The sequence below is a fragment of the Charadrius vociferus genome, unplaced genomic scaffold, assembly GCF_000708025.1.
Source record: "Charadrius vociferus isolate BGI_N301 unplaced genomic scaffold, ASM70802v2 scaffold239, whole genome shotgun sequence".
In the NCBI taxonomy this organism is placed as follows: domain Eukaryota; kingdom Metazoa; phylum Chordata; class Aves; order Charadriiformes; family Charadriidae; genus Charadrius; species Charadrius vociferus.
The window spans coordinates 705,867-724,344 of NW_009649928.1; the positions used below are offsets into that span (position 1 = coordinate 705,867).

At 39.9% G+C, this 18,478-nt stretch overlaps 1 protein-coding gene across 1 annotated transcript; it reads right to left on the reverse strand.

Annotated features, from left to right (window-relative positions):
• Nucleotides 1-4,128: 4,128 nt before the first annotated feature.
• Nucleotides 4,129-12,771, reverse strand: CA4 (carbonic anhydrase IV). Its single transcript, XM_009891182.1, has 8 exons — nucleotides 12,661-12,771; nucleotides 11,160-11,268; nucleotides 10,201-10,371; nucleotides 7,610-7,767; nucleotides 6,784-6,876; nucleotides 6,496-6,559; nucleotides 5,373-5,536; nucleotides 4,129-4,317 (listed from the first exon to the last, which is right to left on the reverse strand). Exons 1-8 carry the CDS (start codon nucleotides 12,769-12,771, stop codon nucleotides 4,129-4,131), a joined length of 1,059 nt encoding a protein of 352 aa, XP_009889484.1.
• Between the last annotated feature and the right edge of the window lie 5,707 nt (nucleotides 12,772-18,478).

Here is an 18,478-nt window from a genome sequence, read left to right on the forward strand (position 1 = left end):
AAAGCTGTATCCTTTTCTCCAAGCAGTCATGGAAAAAGAATTCTGTACAGAAAAAAATTACATTTTGAGCTTAGTTTGCCAGCAAGAGGAGCTGACCATACAACAAAGCTGGCAAGTTTCTTGAAATACTTTTTGGATAATGTAAATATTTCTTGTGAGTAATGGCTAGGTTTCCTTGTCTCTTTCTGCTTCCTGTGAAAATGTTTTGCTGAAAACGTATTGTATTAGAAATTCTTTTTGTGTGTGTCCCTCCTGTCGTGTCTCCCCCCTTCCCCTGCTGGTTGTCAGATCGTTGTGGTAGGAGTGAAGCTGGGCTTCTGTTCATATGGCAGATCTGCACCTTCACCCCTCAGACCCCTGAAGGCTTGCACTCAAATCAAGCTCCAATCCAAAACTGCAAAAGGATTGCTTTTTGGATGCATTATACAACGGCATGTAATCTCAGCTTGGTATGTTTTTAGAAACGGGGAGGATCTGCTGAAGCCTGGTGAGTCCCTAGTTGCTGTTCAGGCTTATGGTGAACAGATTCTACTGTGACAGCCATTACAGGTGAACCCTAAACCGAAATGCAAGCTGCTTCCAAAGGACAGAGTTCTTATAAGCAAAGCCACGTCCAAACTTTGGTAATCTGCCAGAATGTTTTGGTCTTTGCACTCTTGAACACGATCAGTTCATATGTCTGGTTTTCTGCCATCCAAATGCTAGTCTACCTCTGACTTGATTCAGACTGACAAAGCCTCTGCTGGTCGTTTTTGTTTTAAACCTAAACCGTACATCTCTAGTGAATTTTAGTTTCCAGTGTTGTTTCGTTGTCTGTTGTACTCCAGTTTTCAGTCACAGAAGCTAAGTAGTCTTCAACTCTGGCTCCAACATATGTGAAACTTATTAGCAAAGTTCTGGGCTAACTTTTCTGTACGTGGGAAAATACTGTTCTTTCTGGGTCTTTCTAAATACCTCTGTTCCTCCCCCCGCCCTTTCCTGTATTATCACAACTTGGCCAGTAGTTCTTCAGGAGTTACTGTCGTTTCTCAGTGTCTTCGCAATATAAGACGTTTTGTGCCAAACGTAGCGTAGACACAATTCTTGAAAATCTGCGCCTGAAGCTACCTGTGGAACAGCAAATTACTTTTCCATAACTGTCTTCACAAAAGAAAACCAAATGTCCCACTTCAAGCCTTCCTGTCTTTTACTGTTTTTTTCATCGAATAGCTTTTGCTGTAGATTTGTATTGATTTACTACATTGATACTAGTCCTGGAATTGTCACGTCCTGCACCAAAAGAGAGTGTGTCTGCCTAGTTGCAAAGAGGTGCCTCTGACAAAGACCAAATTGAACTAGATCATTGACACAAATGCATATTGTAGAATTTCCCTTTTCCTCGGTGACATAAAATTGAGATTCACTCAGTAAAAATGGTCATACTTGTCTATGCAGATTTTATTCATGCAGAGGGTTGTGCAGAAGAGTACTTACAGAGGACTTGGAAATATTTTCAGGAGATTTTTTGTTTCTTCTTCTTACTTATGTTTAAATACATTTCCTAGTAAATAAGATCCTCCTACATAGTAACTAATTGCTGTAAATGCTCCTCACTATCCACATGGTAAACTGAGGCACAACCTAGTGAAAAGTTGTCCCTGTGATTTATCATTTATCACATGCAGTAAATGGCAGTTGACCCAGATCCTGCATAGTTTCTTCCAATCATCCGTAAAAGAGCTGCCAATGAAACAAGAATCACCTCATGAATTTAGTAAATAATCTGAATGGAGAGGGTTGGTGTGCTCTTACACATATTCCCAGCAGATGCAGTGGGCTTATTTCATGCAAAAGGCATTGTTCTCAGTGGAGACACCTCGAGGATTATTGACATCTCTAGTCTTTAAAACAGGAGCTTCCAGGCCTAAAGGACTTTTGTATGTGATTGTGCTGCTTATTATGTTGCTTGTAAATCTTGAAAGAACATTAAAACATCAGCCTTTCAGAATACTTCCATTTATTACATCTTGTAAAATAGCCTGAAAACAAAGCGTCTTTCCTCTTAATTTTGTGATGCATTCTCTTCTTGCAGGATGTTGAAGGATGTAATGGCTACAGCTAACACATACGTTCAACAGATGGGTAAGTAGGCAACAGTTATCCTGGTTAACTAACTAGCCGAGTGTTTGTACAGAGGTGAAGTTACACTGGGTAAATCCATGGTACCTTTTCCTTCATTGTAAGAAATCGGCCTGTCCTCTACCCGATGGGCTGAGTCTGTGCACCAGCTCTGCTGAGCGAGGTGCTGTGCTCAAAGCAATTTTGCTGTGTGCAGGTAACATCCTGATGGCCCATGTGAAGTAAGAGCTCCAGAGGCCTGCTGACATCAGAAATGTCCCAATGTACTGCATATCCCTCCACCCACCCCCTAAAAATGCAATCCCAACCCTAAATCTTTTGAAGAAAATAGGGGGAAAAAAGTCACATTCCTTTTCTGAATGAGTGTTATGTGGATTTTCTTTCAGCAAGGACAAAAGAAATAAAAACTCAAGGCAATGAAAATATAGGACACTGTTAAACTTTAATCTTTGCTTAATGTTTGCTTTTCAAAAGTTTTTCAGTTAGCTGAAAATACAGTTAAAGTCTTAATCACTTCTCTAAATTTAAAAAGGTGAATTTGTATTCCCATGTGGGTTTTTTAAGCTTATATTACTAGTTGTTAAGTATGAAAATAATTTTCACCCTGTTTTTTCTCCTTTAGTGAGTTGTGGTTAGTCTCACTGCCATGATTTTTCTGAAAAAAGCCATATAGCTGTAACATAAAGTCATCTCTGCAAACATTGCCCTAAATAAAAAAATGCAGGTCTGCTAATATGAAATCCTATTTAGGTCCGGTCAAAATCTAAAATTCTAAAAGAAGCTGTAACATGTTATATGGCAATAGCCGAAGAAAACTGTTATGTCTGTCTTCAGAGAGAGAACTGGAATAATACAAGGAAATCCCATTTCCCAATATATTGAGCTTTTCTGTAAGTAATTGGGTAGGATCTGAAGAAATCAGTTCAAATCACAATCTTCTTGGGAAAACTATGAATCTTAACCATACGCGAACATTTTACAGGAATGTTGTTACACAAAAATAAAGGAGGGGATGGAAATCATAGGGAAATGTTCACACTGACATGTTCAAACTGAAATTTAAAAGCTTCTAAAAAGTGATACTGGAAAGAGTAATTTCTGGAGCTGTCCCATCTTATCCGGCAAATGAAAACTCTAAAGGATCATCAAAGTCTCACGCTTCAAATGCAGTCCTCCAAAGCGAGGGAATTCCCACAGATGTGTAATTGATACAGGTGGTTGAGCTTCCCTTTTTCTTTTTAGCACATCATATCAGGCATGGGCATCCCAGAGAGAGATGCTGTGCTAGGCTGAATAAATAGGCTTAACAGAGAAACCTGAAATCCAGAAATCAGTAGATTAAATGAAAGGAATCCAGCATCTTGATCTAAAAATTAACTTCACATATTCTGAAGGAAAAGCCGGGGCGGGGGGGGGAATTGTGTTAGTACAGGTGAAATTTGTCACATATCCTTCACTACATAGGGTGATGATCCAGGTGTTGCTTAATTGTATGTGAGCACTTTTTCTTTGCTGTGTTGTACCTTCATGTAGGGATGGTAAGAATTACTCCATGTATTACTGTCTTCCTGATTTGCAGTGCTGAATGTAAACATATTCCAAGCTAAACACTTCATAGGCACTTAAGAACAGATTCCTCCTGTAGGTCCTCTGTATAGCTTGTAAAGTGTCCTTCCAGTGTTGTGTTAGAACTACAGGCTTGCAGATAATCCATCCTAATGTGTTTTTTTAAGTGGGCTTTTTTAAATTTTATTTGAATCTTCATAGCTTTATCTTACAGTTTGTTTGGATTCTTGCAATTTAGTGCAATGGGTTTCATTTTACATAAGAGCAACAACAGAAGTCCTTGGTTAGTGTCTGGAGGAGGAGAAGGTTAAATTCTGTATTCAGATATGATTCATGAGTTGGTAGTTAGAGATAATACTTGACAAAAAAACCCAACTAAACAGCAACAACAAAAAAAAAACCCAACTCCAAAAAGCCGAGAACCTTGAATGAGGTGAGAAGTGTTCATTGGCAAAGAGAACTCAGGATGTACGTAAGCATCAGGACCAACATTAAAACCTTAGCAGTAGGCAGGAGGGTGCTGGCACTGGACCAGTACACCTTTCGTTCATTCAGAAACTGAACAGGCCGGAAATTTTCAGTCATGTGAGTTGAGTTGTCCCCATCGAAGCGAACTGTTGAGAATTGAGAAATCTACAGACATTGGAGAAAGAATAGATCGTTAAATTCTTTTTCCATGGAACACTGGAAATTGTGATGTTATAAATCTGCAGTGCCTTACTCTGTGGCATTGTTGTTTTGAACTGTATGGATGCATTAAACGCTGCAGGAAACAACGTGATGGAGGCTTCTGCCAGAGGTCACCACCAGATGACTTCTCTTAGCCTTTGAAATCATGGGGACTTCCTTTCCGTGTGAGCCAAATGCTTTATCCAGCTCGAAGGCCTGGTTACACCAGTCCTCTTGACGCACACAGTCCTGTCCTTGTCCATCATGTCACAGTGACACAAAGTAAGAGGACTAGGATTTCTTTCCTCACTTCAAATTTCTTACTGCTTCAACAAGAAGCTGACTCAGAGCAAGCAGATGCTCGCTCTTGTGTGCTGTGGTATGCTGACTTGTGTGTGTGACTGAAGTCATCATGAGTACACTGCAGGTAAGGAACTAAAATACAGACGGTGGCTCTCGGCCAGGCTGTGCTGGCTAGTAGTATTACTGAGAGACCACTCCAGGATATCGGAATTTTTTAACAGTGTACTCTGTCAGCTAAACAATATGTGTTTTAGAGGCAGTCATGATTCAGTCCCCTGTTCCTCTCTGTAGGACAAAAATGGGTTGCTTAAAGCTGATGCTGATAGTCTCAAAGTTTGCATTTTTAAGTATTCTGTTTTGGTATCCTAATACTTACGACAACAGGAGAAAGGCAGCGATATTTGGGTGTAAGCAGATGACTACAGTGGAAGCGCTGCTTACGAAGCACTGAGCTAGGTGTTACCTGTGGGTTATTTTGGCTTTCTTTTCGCATCGTCATTTCCCCTTCCTTCCCCTTTCCTGCCATTTTTTGAGAGTTGATTGAATACGGTCAAAAAACTGGCACACATTTAGACTAATGCCAAGCAAGTGTGTGTGTCATAGGAACAAAGCAGTGGAGCAGCTAACAAGTCTGTGCTAAATTGTGTGAGTGAGCCGGAAGCTGAAGGGGCAAAATAACCGTAACAAGCTTTTCAGGCTTTCCCTCTGCAACTTACCTGAGAAAAACTGAGTTCAATTGGCTTCTCAAATACTGTCCAGATGACACCCTCGTGGCAGTCGGGAGTGGTGAGGGAGCCCTCATACCGATAGTACTTTCCAAGCTCTTCCTCAGGTGGGAGAAGAGAACTCAGTGGCAGAGGGTCTATCTGTACTCTTTGTCCTAGACAAGCCATGAGGAAATATTGCTTGTAATGAGCGCGGCCGCAGGTAATATTCACATTTGTCTTCAAATGCGGCTGCTGGTCGTGGCTGTGTAAAGCCTCATCCCCGCGCACGCTCCCCACGCCGCCTGGGGCAGCCGCACTGCACTGCTTGCGAGATCCCTGACTGCCGACTGCAGGGTCCCACACAGCACAGGTTACACACGCCTCTCCCGTTAACACTCTGCATGTTTTCTCACTTTGCTTCCTCCTGCAGAAGCAGGAATACTCATTCTGGTTCTGGGGGGTTTCTTCACCACAGATATGGAGAACTAGATTTTGTCCCACCTGTGGTGCTCTGAGTGCACGACAAACTAACCTTTATCTTTTGGCTTTGACTTTCAAGCAACAATCTCTGCCGTAATTAGAACAGGATTAGACCATGAACTACATGGTAGTATATGTGCTCAAAATAAATATATGGAATCATAGAATTGTTTAGGTTGGAAAAGACCTTTAAGATCACCAAGTCCAACCATAAACCTGGCACTGCCAAGGCCACCACTAAACCATGTCCCTAAGCACCAAGTTGGGCGAGAACGTGGATCTTGTTGAGGGTAGGATGGCCCTACAGAAGGATCTGGACAGGATGGATAGATGGGCTGAGGCCAATGGTGCGAGGTTCAACAAGGCCAAGTGCTGGGTCCTGCACTTGGGTCACACCAACCCCATGGATGCTACAGGCTTGGGGAAGAGTGGCTGGAAAGCTGCTTGGAGGAAAAGGACCTGAGGGTGTGGGTTGACAGCCAGCTGAATATGAGCCAGCAGTGTGCCCAGGTGGCCAACAGCATCCTGGCTTGTATCAGAAACTGTGGCCAGCAGGACTAGGGAAGTGATCAGCACTGGTGAGGCTGCATCTGGAGTCCTGTGTTCAGTTTTGGGCCTATATGTTGTGTTTTGACCAACACAGGTGTCTTACCTTTGTATTCAAGATTCTCTAATTCATTTATTAGAGTTGTATAGTTTTTATTTTCTTCTTCAACCTGAAATGCAAATATTTTGATTCCAAATCACGCATTTCTCAGCAACTTGTTGCTTTAAATTAATTGTGAATAAAACAGAAAAGAACCACAAGGCTAAAAGACAACAGCAAGCAGAATACAGAAAAGGGTAAAGAAACCAAGTGCTGGCACTGAATGCCTGCAGATGACAGGGAGGTTTGGGTCTGGTAGATTTGAGATGGGGAATTAAAAATTTGGCTACCTACCTTTATAAAGAACGCTAACACAGCCACACCATCTCCTTTTGTCTTTGCTTCTGTTATATCCAAAACATCTTCTCTTATGTGGACAATGTGAAGCTGTAACACAATAGTCAAGGCAAATTATTTGTTCATTTTCTTCTACAGTTCGTTGTTGTAAGGGTAGCCTGGTGGCCTCTCTGCACCTACACTGCAGTGGGGCCAGAGCTGCTTTGCTGCTCGCAGGCTGGGGACAGACAGCCCGAGGTCCTTGACCTGAGGCAGGAACCATGCAATAACAGACTATCATTTGAAACTTCATTCATCAAAACCGGTATCATTTCATACATCTCCCCAGAAGGTGAAGCGCTCCGTGGACTGCTGCAGCCCTCAATTTTCAGCCTGTGCAGTGGAACAGGCAGATTTTTACATCATCATTTGAAAGAGAGGTGGTTTCCTTCCACCAGCCCATGGGTATCAGCACTGGTGTCTTGTCTTGCCTTGAAGAGGATATTTTTTTTTGGTTGCATAGGCCAATTCATGGTTGCAGTCCCAGAAATGAATACATAATCTGAGTAAGCAGTGTGAGAGTGTAATCAGACTGTATAGACTTTTAATTATTTCTCCTCCCAAAAGGCTATATAACTCCAGATTTGTTGTCTCTCCTGTGCCTTTGCTATGCCAAATTAGTGTGTTTTCCTGTGTGTTCTGGTTAACGAGCAACATGTCCTTCAATCTTTATTTCCACTGTTGGGGTTTTGTGGGAGAACTAGCCAATAGGTTTTGTGCAACAGTATCTTAAAAAGCCACAGTTCTTGAATCAAAGCCATAGTAGACAGAGAGTCTCACCTACCTCCATGGCTTGTTTTTCTCCATCTATGCTGTGCTCTGACCCAGGAAGGTATTGCTTCCCATCTTGGGCTCCCCAGTGCAAATGAAATTCTATCGCCTTGTATTTTCTTCCCAGACCTCCACCTCCAATTTTAGGGGATGTGCTTAATGTTACTTTAACTGAGGAGAACAAATAAGTAGTTTAAAAAAAAACAACCAACAGATCATACATTAATAGTATTTGAGAGTAGAGATGCATGTTCTTGAGATTCAAATTTATCCTAAAGTTCTGCCTTGGTTTTTCATACTGAGTATTCCAGCAGTTTAACTCTGCAGAAGCTGAATTCCTACAAAATGCTAGCTGAGATTAATTTGAGATGAAAGGGAGAAATACCACTGCCCACTTCCCAGTAATATGCAACAGCATTTTGACATCCCACTATGACACGGCACTTGGAGCTTCGGTTTCCTTTTCCACCTAGGATTTGCTCTGTGAACTTGAATGACTTGCGTAGAGCCTCACTTGCTGGAGAGCTAACATACCCATTACTTCAGATAAATAAATAATAATAAATAAAATAAATCTGTTTCCCTTTGTAAAATGGAGGAAAAAGTCAGGGCACTACTTTGGATTGTTCCAGGATAAGGGTTTTGTAGGCTTTTATGGCATCCACTGATATATCCTTCAGAGTATCACCAGTTAATTGCGTTATGAAGAAAACAGGGTAATAGACTGTCTTTCCTTGATTGCGCTGAGGGGGTTTGTATGGATTTTTTCATGCCATTATAACCCCAGGAGCCAGAGCTACTTATACCTTTCAGAAGACCCTATATTCCTTCATTTTTTGTCTACAAGAACACCTTCTGTCAAGTATTATTAAAAGTAAACTTGATCACAGTGCATTTGATCTTTAAGCATTGTTTTTATCTCCTATTGTCTGCATTGTAACATTTGTTTTGGGCAAGGTTTAAAGATATTCTGTTTTAATTTAGAGCAGTGTTGAAACTTAAGCCTATTTAATGCTATGCTTGATCTGTTGTTAACAGCAAAACAAAATTTTCTTAGGAAATATTTTTCTAGCTATAAATCACCATCACTTCCTGTCCTTGAGACTTTTGGGATATATTTTTAAAATTTACTTATTAAAACCTCTACATTAAGCACAGTACTTTTCTTTCCATAAGAAAGGTTGTTTTGATCTGGATTGAAGCCCCAGAGATTTCACTTCTGTTCTGAATTCCAAATGAACTGGAAGCTTGCATGAGTCATTTAGTTACTTTGCGTTTTTACCTGTAAATGGATAAGTAACATATCTTTGTTGGCTTTATTTATTTAGATTGTAGGACCTTTGAGACACCGACCTTTGCTATCTGCACATCATCAAACATAATGATAGCTTAATCCCACTTAAGAGCTTCTAATTGCAGCTGTAATTTAAGCAATAACAGTTTCAGCGTTGTACTCATCATAGCACAGGAACTGGTTGCTCTCAGAAGGAAGAAATTTTAAAAGCCCAGATTAGAAACCTAATCCTTTTGCATGCCTGGGAAAGATGAGAGTTCTGACCAATCCTTATGAATATTAATTTTTGTGTAAAAGATATTTCTGTGTACAGCGACTGTAATATGGAGGTTCTAGAATATCATTCTGTAATGGGAAAGTCCATTAACCCATATACTAGTGAAGAGTCAAACCGTCTTTTTCTTGTGGTCTGTCAAAATACTGATGTTTTAAACTAGAATCTCTGGCTGTGAAAATCTACCCAGATGTCTACCTTCCTACCTTTCCATTAGGAAAATATTTGCCACTTGCAACTTTCCATTTTAGGGATTTGGCAGTTAAAACAATCCCTAAGATTTTAAGAGCACCTATAGATAATTAAAAAAAAAAAAAAAAGTTAAAGTAATTTAGGATAATATGGTTGAAGCATCATCATTAGTATTGCTTTTAGTGAAGAAAATGGAGGAAGTGAAACAGTGCTAAATTACTATTCACTGATTCACTGTTTACTGAGTCAGTAAGTAGCAGATCAACAAACTCACATTAGATTACTTCTGTGTGCAGAGAAAACAGGTTGAAATCTGAGAAGATTTCAGCTTATTATTTAAAGAACTAGTAAGATACACACACTGCAAGCCACTGGTTGAACGACTTTCCAGGATTGTGATGCTCTTCTGCAGAATTCTCCATTGTGCAGAAGCAAGAGTCAGAAAGGGCAAGACCAGAAATTAAGGGTATAGGAGCATTCAGCAGAAGTTATATGCCCCTACCAAAACTATTGTCTTAAAACTCTATACTCACCTGCCTCCTAGTCCTAAAGGTTCCCTGGACATCTCAAGTTCTCTTACTGCATATGCACAGAAACAATTTCTGCTGAGACACTCGAGGAACTTGTCCAGGATCCAAAAATGTTGGATCCCATGAAGTTCCCAGAAGACTTTGGTTCAGATAGTTTTATTGCTGAAATACAGGGGTGCTATCTTGTTTTTGCTTGCTTGCTTTTAAGTAGCAGTAGTGATATGTAACACCTTGCCGAGGACATGGAAGAAGTGAATGGATGGTTCCAAGTGAAGGCACGAATAACATAACAGTAATAATTTGATAGTACTTGCCTGAATGTCCGTTATTTTCTATGTTCCATTTTGAAGATCCCTTCACATCATATCCTTCAAAATTCAGAGGCTTAAGGCTTTTGTCATGAATGACGTTTTTGGTGACAATATTGATAGGTGACTGTTTGTTTCCTTTGCAGGTGGCATACATTGAATACCATTGTCGAGGATCTATTTGAGGATGAAGAAAATATTTTTTTTTTTCTGTAGACTGCAAATCCTTGATAAAGCCAAACCACCAGTCAGTCGATAGATTCTTGTGTGGGAAATTGGAGATGTCTTTGGATGTTGGAATTTAATACAGGAACTTTCTTAGCATATCCTTTTTTTTTTTAGTTTTAAAAATAATTATGTGCGTTAAGAATATTCTGTTAAGCTTAATAGGAAAATATACACGTGTAAATGGCTGTAAAATAGAAAGTGAACTACCACTGAGGTTGGCTGAACTATAAAAACTTGGAAACTATAACAAAAACCAAAAGAAGGTGGTGGTGGTGGTGGTGCTGGTGCTGTCAGAAGCAGAGTCAGTTCCTGGGAGGGCTGGGCAGGACACAGGGATGAGCAAGGGAGCAGGCAGCCTAGATGGATACTGCTGATAAAACAAAAGGTGAGGTTGTAGGTAAAACATTAGGACTTTTCATGACTGTCCTTAAGAATTTAAATAGCTGTCTGTACCCATCTTGCTGGGATGATTACCTCTGGAGCGCATTTAGAGTTCTTTTTATATTTTTAGCATTATCCCTGGTTAAAACAAAATGAAGAGTTAGAACAAACAGTGGTATCTTCAAAATGCCCTTCTTTAGGTATCCTGTTTAGCACTTATCTTTGTATATAACATAATCATGCAGCATTAAATGCAAGGTTGTGTGCATTTTTGCAGTATTTCTATAAGAGATCTTTTGCAAAACAGAAGAATCCAAACACTAACGTAATTGGAAAAATGAATTGTTTTGCAGTACCTTTACACTGTGGATGATCATCCTTCTGTGACTGATAGCACCAATGGACTCCAACTAAAATAAAATTAGAAAAAAAAAAACAGATATTGAAAATTAGATGAATGAAAAGCTGTACAAATTGCCCCCCCAAAAAAGCAGATGTGAAATGGATTTGCAACTTGGGATCCTCAGAGAGTGATAACTGGGCACACAGTTTTAACAGCTTCTTGGTTTTGTCTGCCTGATATTATTGCAGTAAGATGTTTAATCTCTTCAATATATAAACAACAGAGGCTGGCAAGAGGCGAGTGCTTTGCCTGTAAAGTGTGGAGCACACCATCCAGCAAGTCTAGCTGGGTTCTAATATCAAATAATACAGAAGAGAGCATAAAAATCCTGCAGTAGGCAGCTCTGTCTCCCCCTAGATCTCCTCCTGGTCTTGAGTGTATCAGTGCTTCAGCAACTTCTTCAGACAAAAGTTCCACATCTGAATATATGTAGTATTAAAACAAACTTCCTTTTATCAGTTCTGTACTTGCCACCCTTTCATATACTTGTAAATTGACTTATGCAAGATGGCTTATCTCACTTCATTCCGGGAACTATTTTAAAGATTACTTGGTGCAATAAGGAATTCTAAGAAATAAAGGATCTCATTTGCTAGAAGAAATGAAGGATCCTCATTCTAACTCAGCTGTGATTCGACACAGATGGTTGAAAAGTTTTTCAATAGAATGTCTTAATCTTGTTTTTTCATTGTCAGAAGAAATGTGAAGTTCAGAGGAAGAGAGCTGATTTAACTTAGTATGTGTTGATCTAGTCAGAAAAGTAAGATTTTGTTTACCGCAGCATGCTTCAATGGTTGTTTATAACAGTAATGAAGTTTAAATGGACTTTATCAGAAATAGTCTCTGTGGCTATTTAACTTTGATCAATAACAATTCAAAACCTCTTATAATCATGATTAATACTGTAGTTTCTGTTTGCCTATGTTTAGTAAATTACAGACATTGTAATAAATGGATAATCAATTTTCAGGGATTATTATGGAGGAGTCCTGTCATTAGATTGCTAATTACCATAATTTGTGGCCTTTTATAACAAACACATCTGCTGGGAGGCTCGTAACTGCTTTTAACACCTTTATCTTCCTATCAGTAACATAGCAATACCATCTATTAAGTATTTAGAAGCTATAAATAGAAGCTTGATGTAAAATAGGGCTAGCTGTAATAATAGATGGAGACTTGGATGAGCTTGCGGCAATTAATATAATCTTGAAAAAAATGACACTGTTTTAGTTCACCTCTCAAAAATTCAATTTATGCTGAAAACTATAAATAAAGTTGATGCTTTCTAGTTAAGCAAATGTTTGATCATATTGAGAAGAACAGTAAACAACATTGCGACATTCATATTGTAAGAACTAGTGATTTCTACACTGTTTGGTTAATATTTTGTAATTATCAAAAAATTGGTTTTGACAAGGGTTTGGGTTTTTTTGACACTCTTCTAAACATACATAAAACTTAGCTTTAGGACCTGCCATTTCTAAAATTGATTGCTGCATTTTTTCAGGCCTGCGTACACAAGCCAGCAGCCAGACCCCCAGCAGCACTGAGCGATTTCCCATCTCCGCTGGGAAACAGCAGAACCAGAAGTTCCAAGCACGGAATGTCACCAAGTGCCTTAATCGATATTTTAATCAATAAATGCCTCGCAAATACCGGGTAAGCCAATCTTCACAATGCTGGGTTATGTTTCGTATGTGTTAGTGTTTGCATGGATGAATGACTGCGCGCTTGTTTTCGGCAACTGCTCGAGCCCAGTGGTCTGTATATGCTTTAATAATGGCTGCACCGGCACCCCCTGACTGGGAGTGGTCTTCCTTTGCAGGTTATAATATGTGCATGAACCTTCAGGAGAAAAAATGCTGCACCGCAAGAATAACCTGCACACAAATATTTAAAGGTGGTAGCATCTGTGTGGTGTGAGAGGATAGTTACCTGCAAAGCTTTGGTCTCAAACTCTTTGGGATGTGAGCTAAACCAGAGAGGAAAGTTGTCAAGTGAGAAATCAAGGTCGGTTGAGGTATTCCGGTCTGTTTACAGTAAATTCTTGGAACAAAGTCTACTGTTCTGGGTTTGTATAGTACCTTGCACAATGGGAGTGTGATCATGATTTAGACATCAAAGCATTACTGTAATGCAAATCAAATTTTACGGTCGATATGATTCACAATTAGGAGTAAGTGCAGCAGGTTCATTGTTCATTGGGTGCATGGTTGTGGAGCTTTTAGACCATGACCATAGAACCATGAAAGTCAAAGACGACCACAGGAACCCTGGGTAAAGGTAAATATCACCAAATTATAGTGTCAGTGGTCCCGATACAGTGTCTCTGTACCAGAGGAGTGAAATGGAAGTGGGTTATGGAGCCTTTCATTGCTGGGTCTGAGTGCAACACTCCTCAAACAAAGCAACCACTGACTTTTTACCATCTGAGAGCTGTTTGGCAGGTTCTCTCAAATAAGCATGTGGGTTTGGACTAGATGATCTCTAGAGGTCCCTTCCAACTCTGAAAAATCTGTGATTCTGTGTGATTCAATCACATCTTAGTAGACTGACATATGAGTACACTAAAAATCTTTCAGCCTGCACATCAAGATGATGGGGAAAAAAAGTTTAAAGAAGTTAAAATAAAAAAAAAATTCCACCCCTCAGGTGGCTGCTGCTGTCTTACATCCAGGACTCAGGAGTATTCTTTCCTTCGCCTGTTGAACGCAACATGCACCAAATAATCAGCATCTAATTTTTGCAAGCTTTTTGCAAAATTCCTAATGTCAACAAACTAACAAAGAATTACTGTTTTTCTATCAAGTACTTATCACAGTTGTGGTTTAGAAAGTGGGATGGTATCAGTGAAGTAGAACAGGATATAAATTCAGCAATTCATAAGAAAAAGGTCCTTAAAGCTGTTAAACCTTAAACAATGAGCTAATTAAACATTGCAGAGTGCCTGAGCAAACAATGGATTAATGTTTATTGTGAATTAGTTTTTTTTTTTTTTTTTGGTTGGCAGTAATGTAACATTAGACAACAGGATCTTTTGTGTAGATACTGCTCAGGAGGAACCAAACTGCCATACCCTGTGTCACTTATAGGGAAAATTTGCATTTGTATTTTATTTGAGTTAGGTGTGATTCCTCCCTACGTATAGCGACCTTGCAATTATGATGGTCCTTTTTTCCCCCTGGGCTTTATGGCTTTGTTTCTGAAGCAAGAAGGAAAGATACTTGTCACATCCAGTTGTCTGTGGTCTTAGGTATGATTATGCCCTAAGGTATGTTGTCTAGTCTAGTTTTAATTGTCTGAGTGGCTCCTGCCACTTCCCTTAGGAGACTTTTCCACAGTTCATTAGCCTTCACTGTCAGGAAATGTTTCCTGTTTAATAGCTTATATTTTCCACTTGCTTATCTGCATCCCATCACTCCTAGAAATATCATTGAACCACCCTAAACAATTCTTTTCCCTCCCTGCTGTTTACAGCATTCAAATAGTTCCCTCATAATCTCTAATTCCTGTTCTTGCTTCATCCATCCTTTGTTCCACCTCTTGACAACATGCCCTTCACCTTTCCACCATTTCCACTTCAAAGACTTTGCCTCTCTTTCTCTGAAGCCCCTTTCTTATAGGGACTCGGTACATATCAGATCCCATCCTGCAATCCTCTTGCCTGCCTGATCTTTCAATCAAACCTCAGCTCCCCCACTCTATTTCCTGTTGTTTGTTTTATTACTCAGAAAAATGCAGCAGAACATGGCGGGGTTTAGTGTTTTGGGGGGTTTCGTTTGTGTAGTTGAGGTGTTGAAACCATTGCTGTGATATGAGCTGCCCTGGAGGATTTCATAGCTTACTCCCACACCTTGGTGGTACACGTGAGTTAAGCCATGAGCATCCACACTTTGCTCAGGATAGTATTAGATACTAGCCAGGATTTCCAAGAGCTCCTCGCCTAATTGGCATCAAACAGAGACATTTGCATTGTCACCGTTGGAAGTAATATAATTCAGTATATATATACATTAGGTATACATATCTACCTGGACTTACAATTGCTATATTATCAACTATATCTGGCTCTTACATTGTATTATGAATTCTTGATTTGAGTGGTGATGCACCATATCATAGGTGTCACTTTGACTTTACTGGGTTTTAGTTTAGTGTGGGGCTGAACTGGGCTGAAGGCCTCCTCTTCCTTCACAAAGTTCAGGACAGTTAAATTTAGGGAGTCTCTCTTGGCAAGTAAGCAGTCCTACTTATCTCTGTTTCTTCCTTGTCAAATTTACAAGTGGTTTCCTGACCAAAGCTGGTTTTTTGGCACCAGAATATCTGGAAAACAATACAATTACGTATTGTTTTCATTTTATTGTAAATGTTTTCAATTGTTTTAGCTATCAAGCCTAGCTTGGAAACTTGAGGAAAAAATCCCTTCAGTTGAGAACTCCCTCTTCTGTTCACTTACACGGCTGGATGGAGGACAGTGCTTCTGGCTGGAAGCCAGGGTGTTAGCAGTTTGCCAATGTGCTATTGTGTGATCTAGGAAAAGACCCTTAAGCTCTTTGGACCATGGTCAGATTGCCTGAATTCCATAAAAGTTCCTAAATCTACTTTGTCCTACTTGTTGCCTGCTTACTGCCCTACTTGGACCTAATGAGCTGCTGCTTGGAAGCCTGCAGCTCCGCTGACGCAGTGCCGAGACAGGTGGTGTTCGGGCTAGCTGAAAATCACTCTTTTAATTTGACAATCCACACAAAGGAGTTACTAAAGCAGGTTTTTTCCTTCTGGATAAAGTGGTTGGAAATGTATTAATTTTATATGTTGACGGTTAGCTATTTTTATTAACTATATTTAATCTCTTGAAGTGTGAATGACCTTTATGCCACCAACAGCCTGAAGTACTGAGCCCGTAAGAATATTCTCTGTTGCTTTTTAGTCAAAATCCCTTCTCTCTCTTTTACTGACTGACTCCTTTGTTTGTCCCTTTAGATCTCTTGTCACCCTCTTTCAGCCATGTCCTTTCTGACAATTCGTTGTTTTCTGAGAGACACAGCTCATAGTGCTCCCACTGCACCGCCGCTTTGCAGAAAGCCCAGGCTGCCCCGAATGTCGTGGTTCTCATTACGGCTCCATTGTCCTGGTTTCAAATCCATCCCTAAAATCTGTAACCACCAGCTTTGGAGCAGAGTGGAGGCTGGCCCTTTCTATGAAAATGGCAAAAGCTAGTTTTGCATGCGGTATATTTTTAGCTTTGTTTTGTGTTGGCCTCGTTCTATTTTTAGCTTGCTTTGTGAAACTTATTATCTTTAGTACAAAAGACAAAGCAACTTAAAAGCAAGTGGAATCTAAGTCTGTCTTTCTAATTAATGTGATTGCTGAACACAAACTGAGCATATATACATAAGTCTGTTTATACATTCATAAGTATTACACATCCTCAGGAAGTCCTGATCAACTACTTTGACAGGCAAAATCAGTTCCACATGTTTATTTCTAGATTTGTGTATCTCTAACCTTGTAAAAACAAGTGTTTGTGATCATTCATATCTCTTCTATTCACTTTTACCTGGAAATTTTATTTTTCATAATGATATACATCTGTATGTATGGACATTCCAAGCTATTATGGGGAGTAAGCCTTGAAAATAAGCTTTATTGTAGTAGTGAAGCATTGCAAGTAACTATATCTGATTTGAACACAGTGTTTATAATTTGCACATGTATACATAAATCACAGGCTTAATGAGATCTTCGACTGTTACACGTATAAACTAAAGGAAAAATCCAAAGAGATTGGAGGTTTCTAGATATGCCCTATAAACACTTGCAACCTACTTCCTTTGTGTCAGAGAGTGAGGAGAATGTTTTTAGGTGTGACCTGTGATACTGTCATAGCCTCTGTCATATATGCGTGTCCTCACAAATTTGCTGTATCAAAGAAGGAAGCTGACCTTTAACAAAAAATGAGAATCCAGGGCTAAGGTGATTTGCTTCTGTGGGATATTTTGCTTTGCTTTGTTTACAACAAAGGCAGTGTCAAATAAAATTCAGAAATCCTTTTTTTAGTATTTTAAAAATTTAATTAAAACAAATTACTTCGTGGCTTTACTGTCCCTTTGTGGTCTTTTGTGCTGGTCTTATGATTGGTCCTATTTTGTGCTGGTCTTACGATGACCAATCCTATGGCTAGAAATGTGACTAAAAATCTAATAACAGGCCTTTGGATATATTCTGCAGCATAATAAAACATATTCTGCTATGTCACAAGAGGGGGAAAAAGCTTGTCCACCTAGCTGAGGAACTGGACCTTGCAGCGTGTCTTGAAGACCTAAAGGTTTGTGCTGGTTATTTGAACAGCTAAGAGAAAGGTGTTTCACAGCAGTGCCTGTCTCTGAAACTGCTCTTCTGCTTCCAGTCTTCAAAATTTAAATGTAAGAGCTAGGAGAAATCATGACTGCAGTTTTCTTAAGTATCACAGTGCACAACTTGCAGCATATAGGGATACTCCAGTTGTTATGCTATAGGAGAAAGGAGTGTAATTCTTAAACTGAAGTAATGTCTCTTGTCACCTGCATATGGCTGCTATGTACAGCTTCTACCCTGCTCCTTCCCTCCCCCCAGAGCTGAAGTGAGGAGCAGCAGGAGAGGACCCTGGCTTGGATGCTGGAGAAGGACACGGTGATGCAGCACATTGCAGTTCTGCATGAGGTCAGCTAAACGGTGAGTTAATACAAGTTGATGACAATGTAGTGTACTCACTCTAGTCAGGCCGATCCTTAAATGGAGCATCACTAATGTGATTGGGTCCACTGTGTACATGGAAAATTGCCCACTCGTTGCGTGTCACCAGAAACAGGTGACAAACTAGTGAACAATGATTTTTGAACTTGGAGCTGTGATGCCCTTGGATGCATCAGCCTAGTAAAAAATCTGTCTGCTCAAGAACCTCGATGCCTATCAAGGCATCACATGGGTGTATGCTGCCTTAGGCGCAGCATAGATGAAACAAAGCAGGATTCATCTAATCTGTGAAATCAGTCATTCAGCACTACATGCTATATGCAATCACTATTCAGCGTTTCAGAAGTCATGCATGGGGATGAGAGGCAGTTGGCTTCTTATGTGGTGGAGACAGCAGAGGTGATCTTATAACACATACATGTGTCACTCTTTAAGAGGAAGTCAGGATCTGCAGATGAATGTAGATTACAGCAAGGTGTGACTGCACCGTACGTATTCTTGAATAACTTCACACATAGACTAACGTGAAGAGAATCA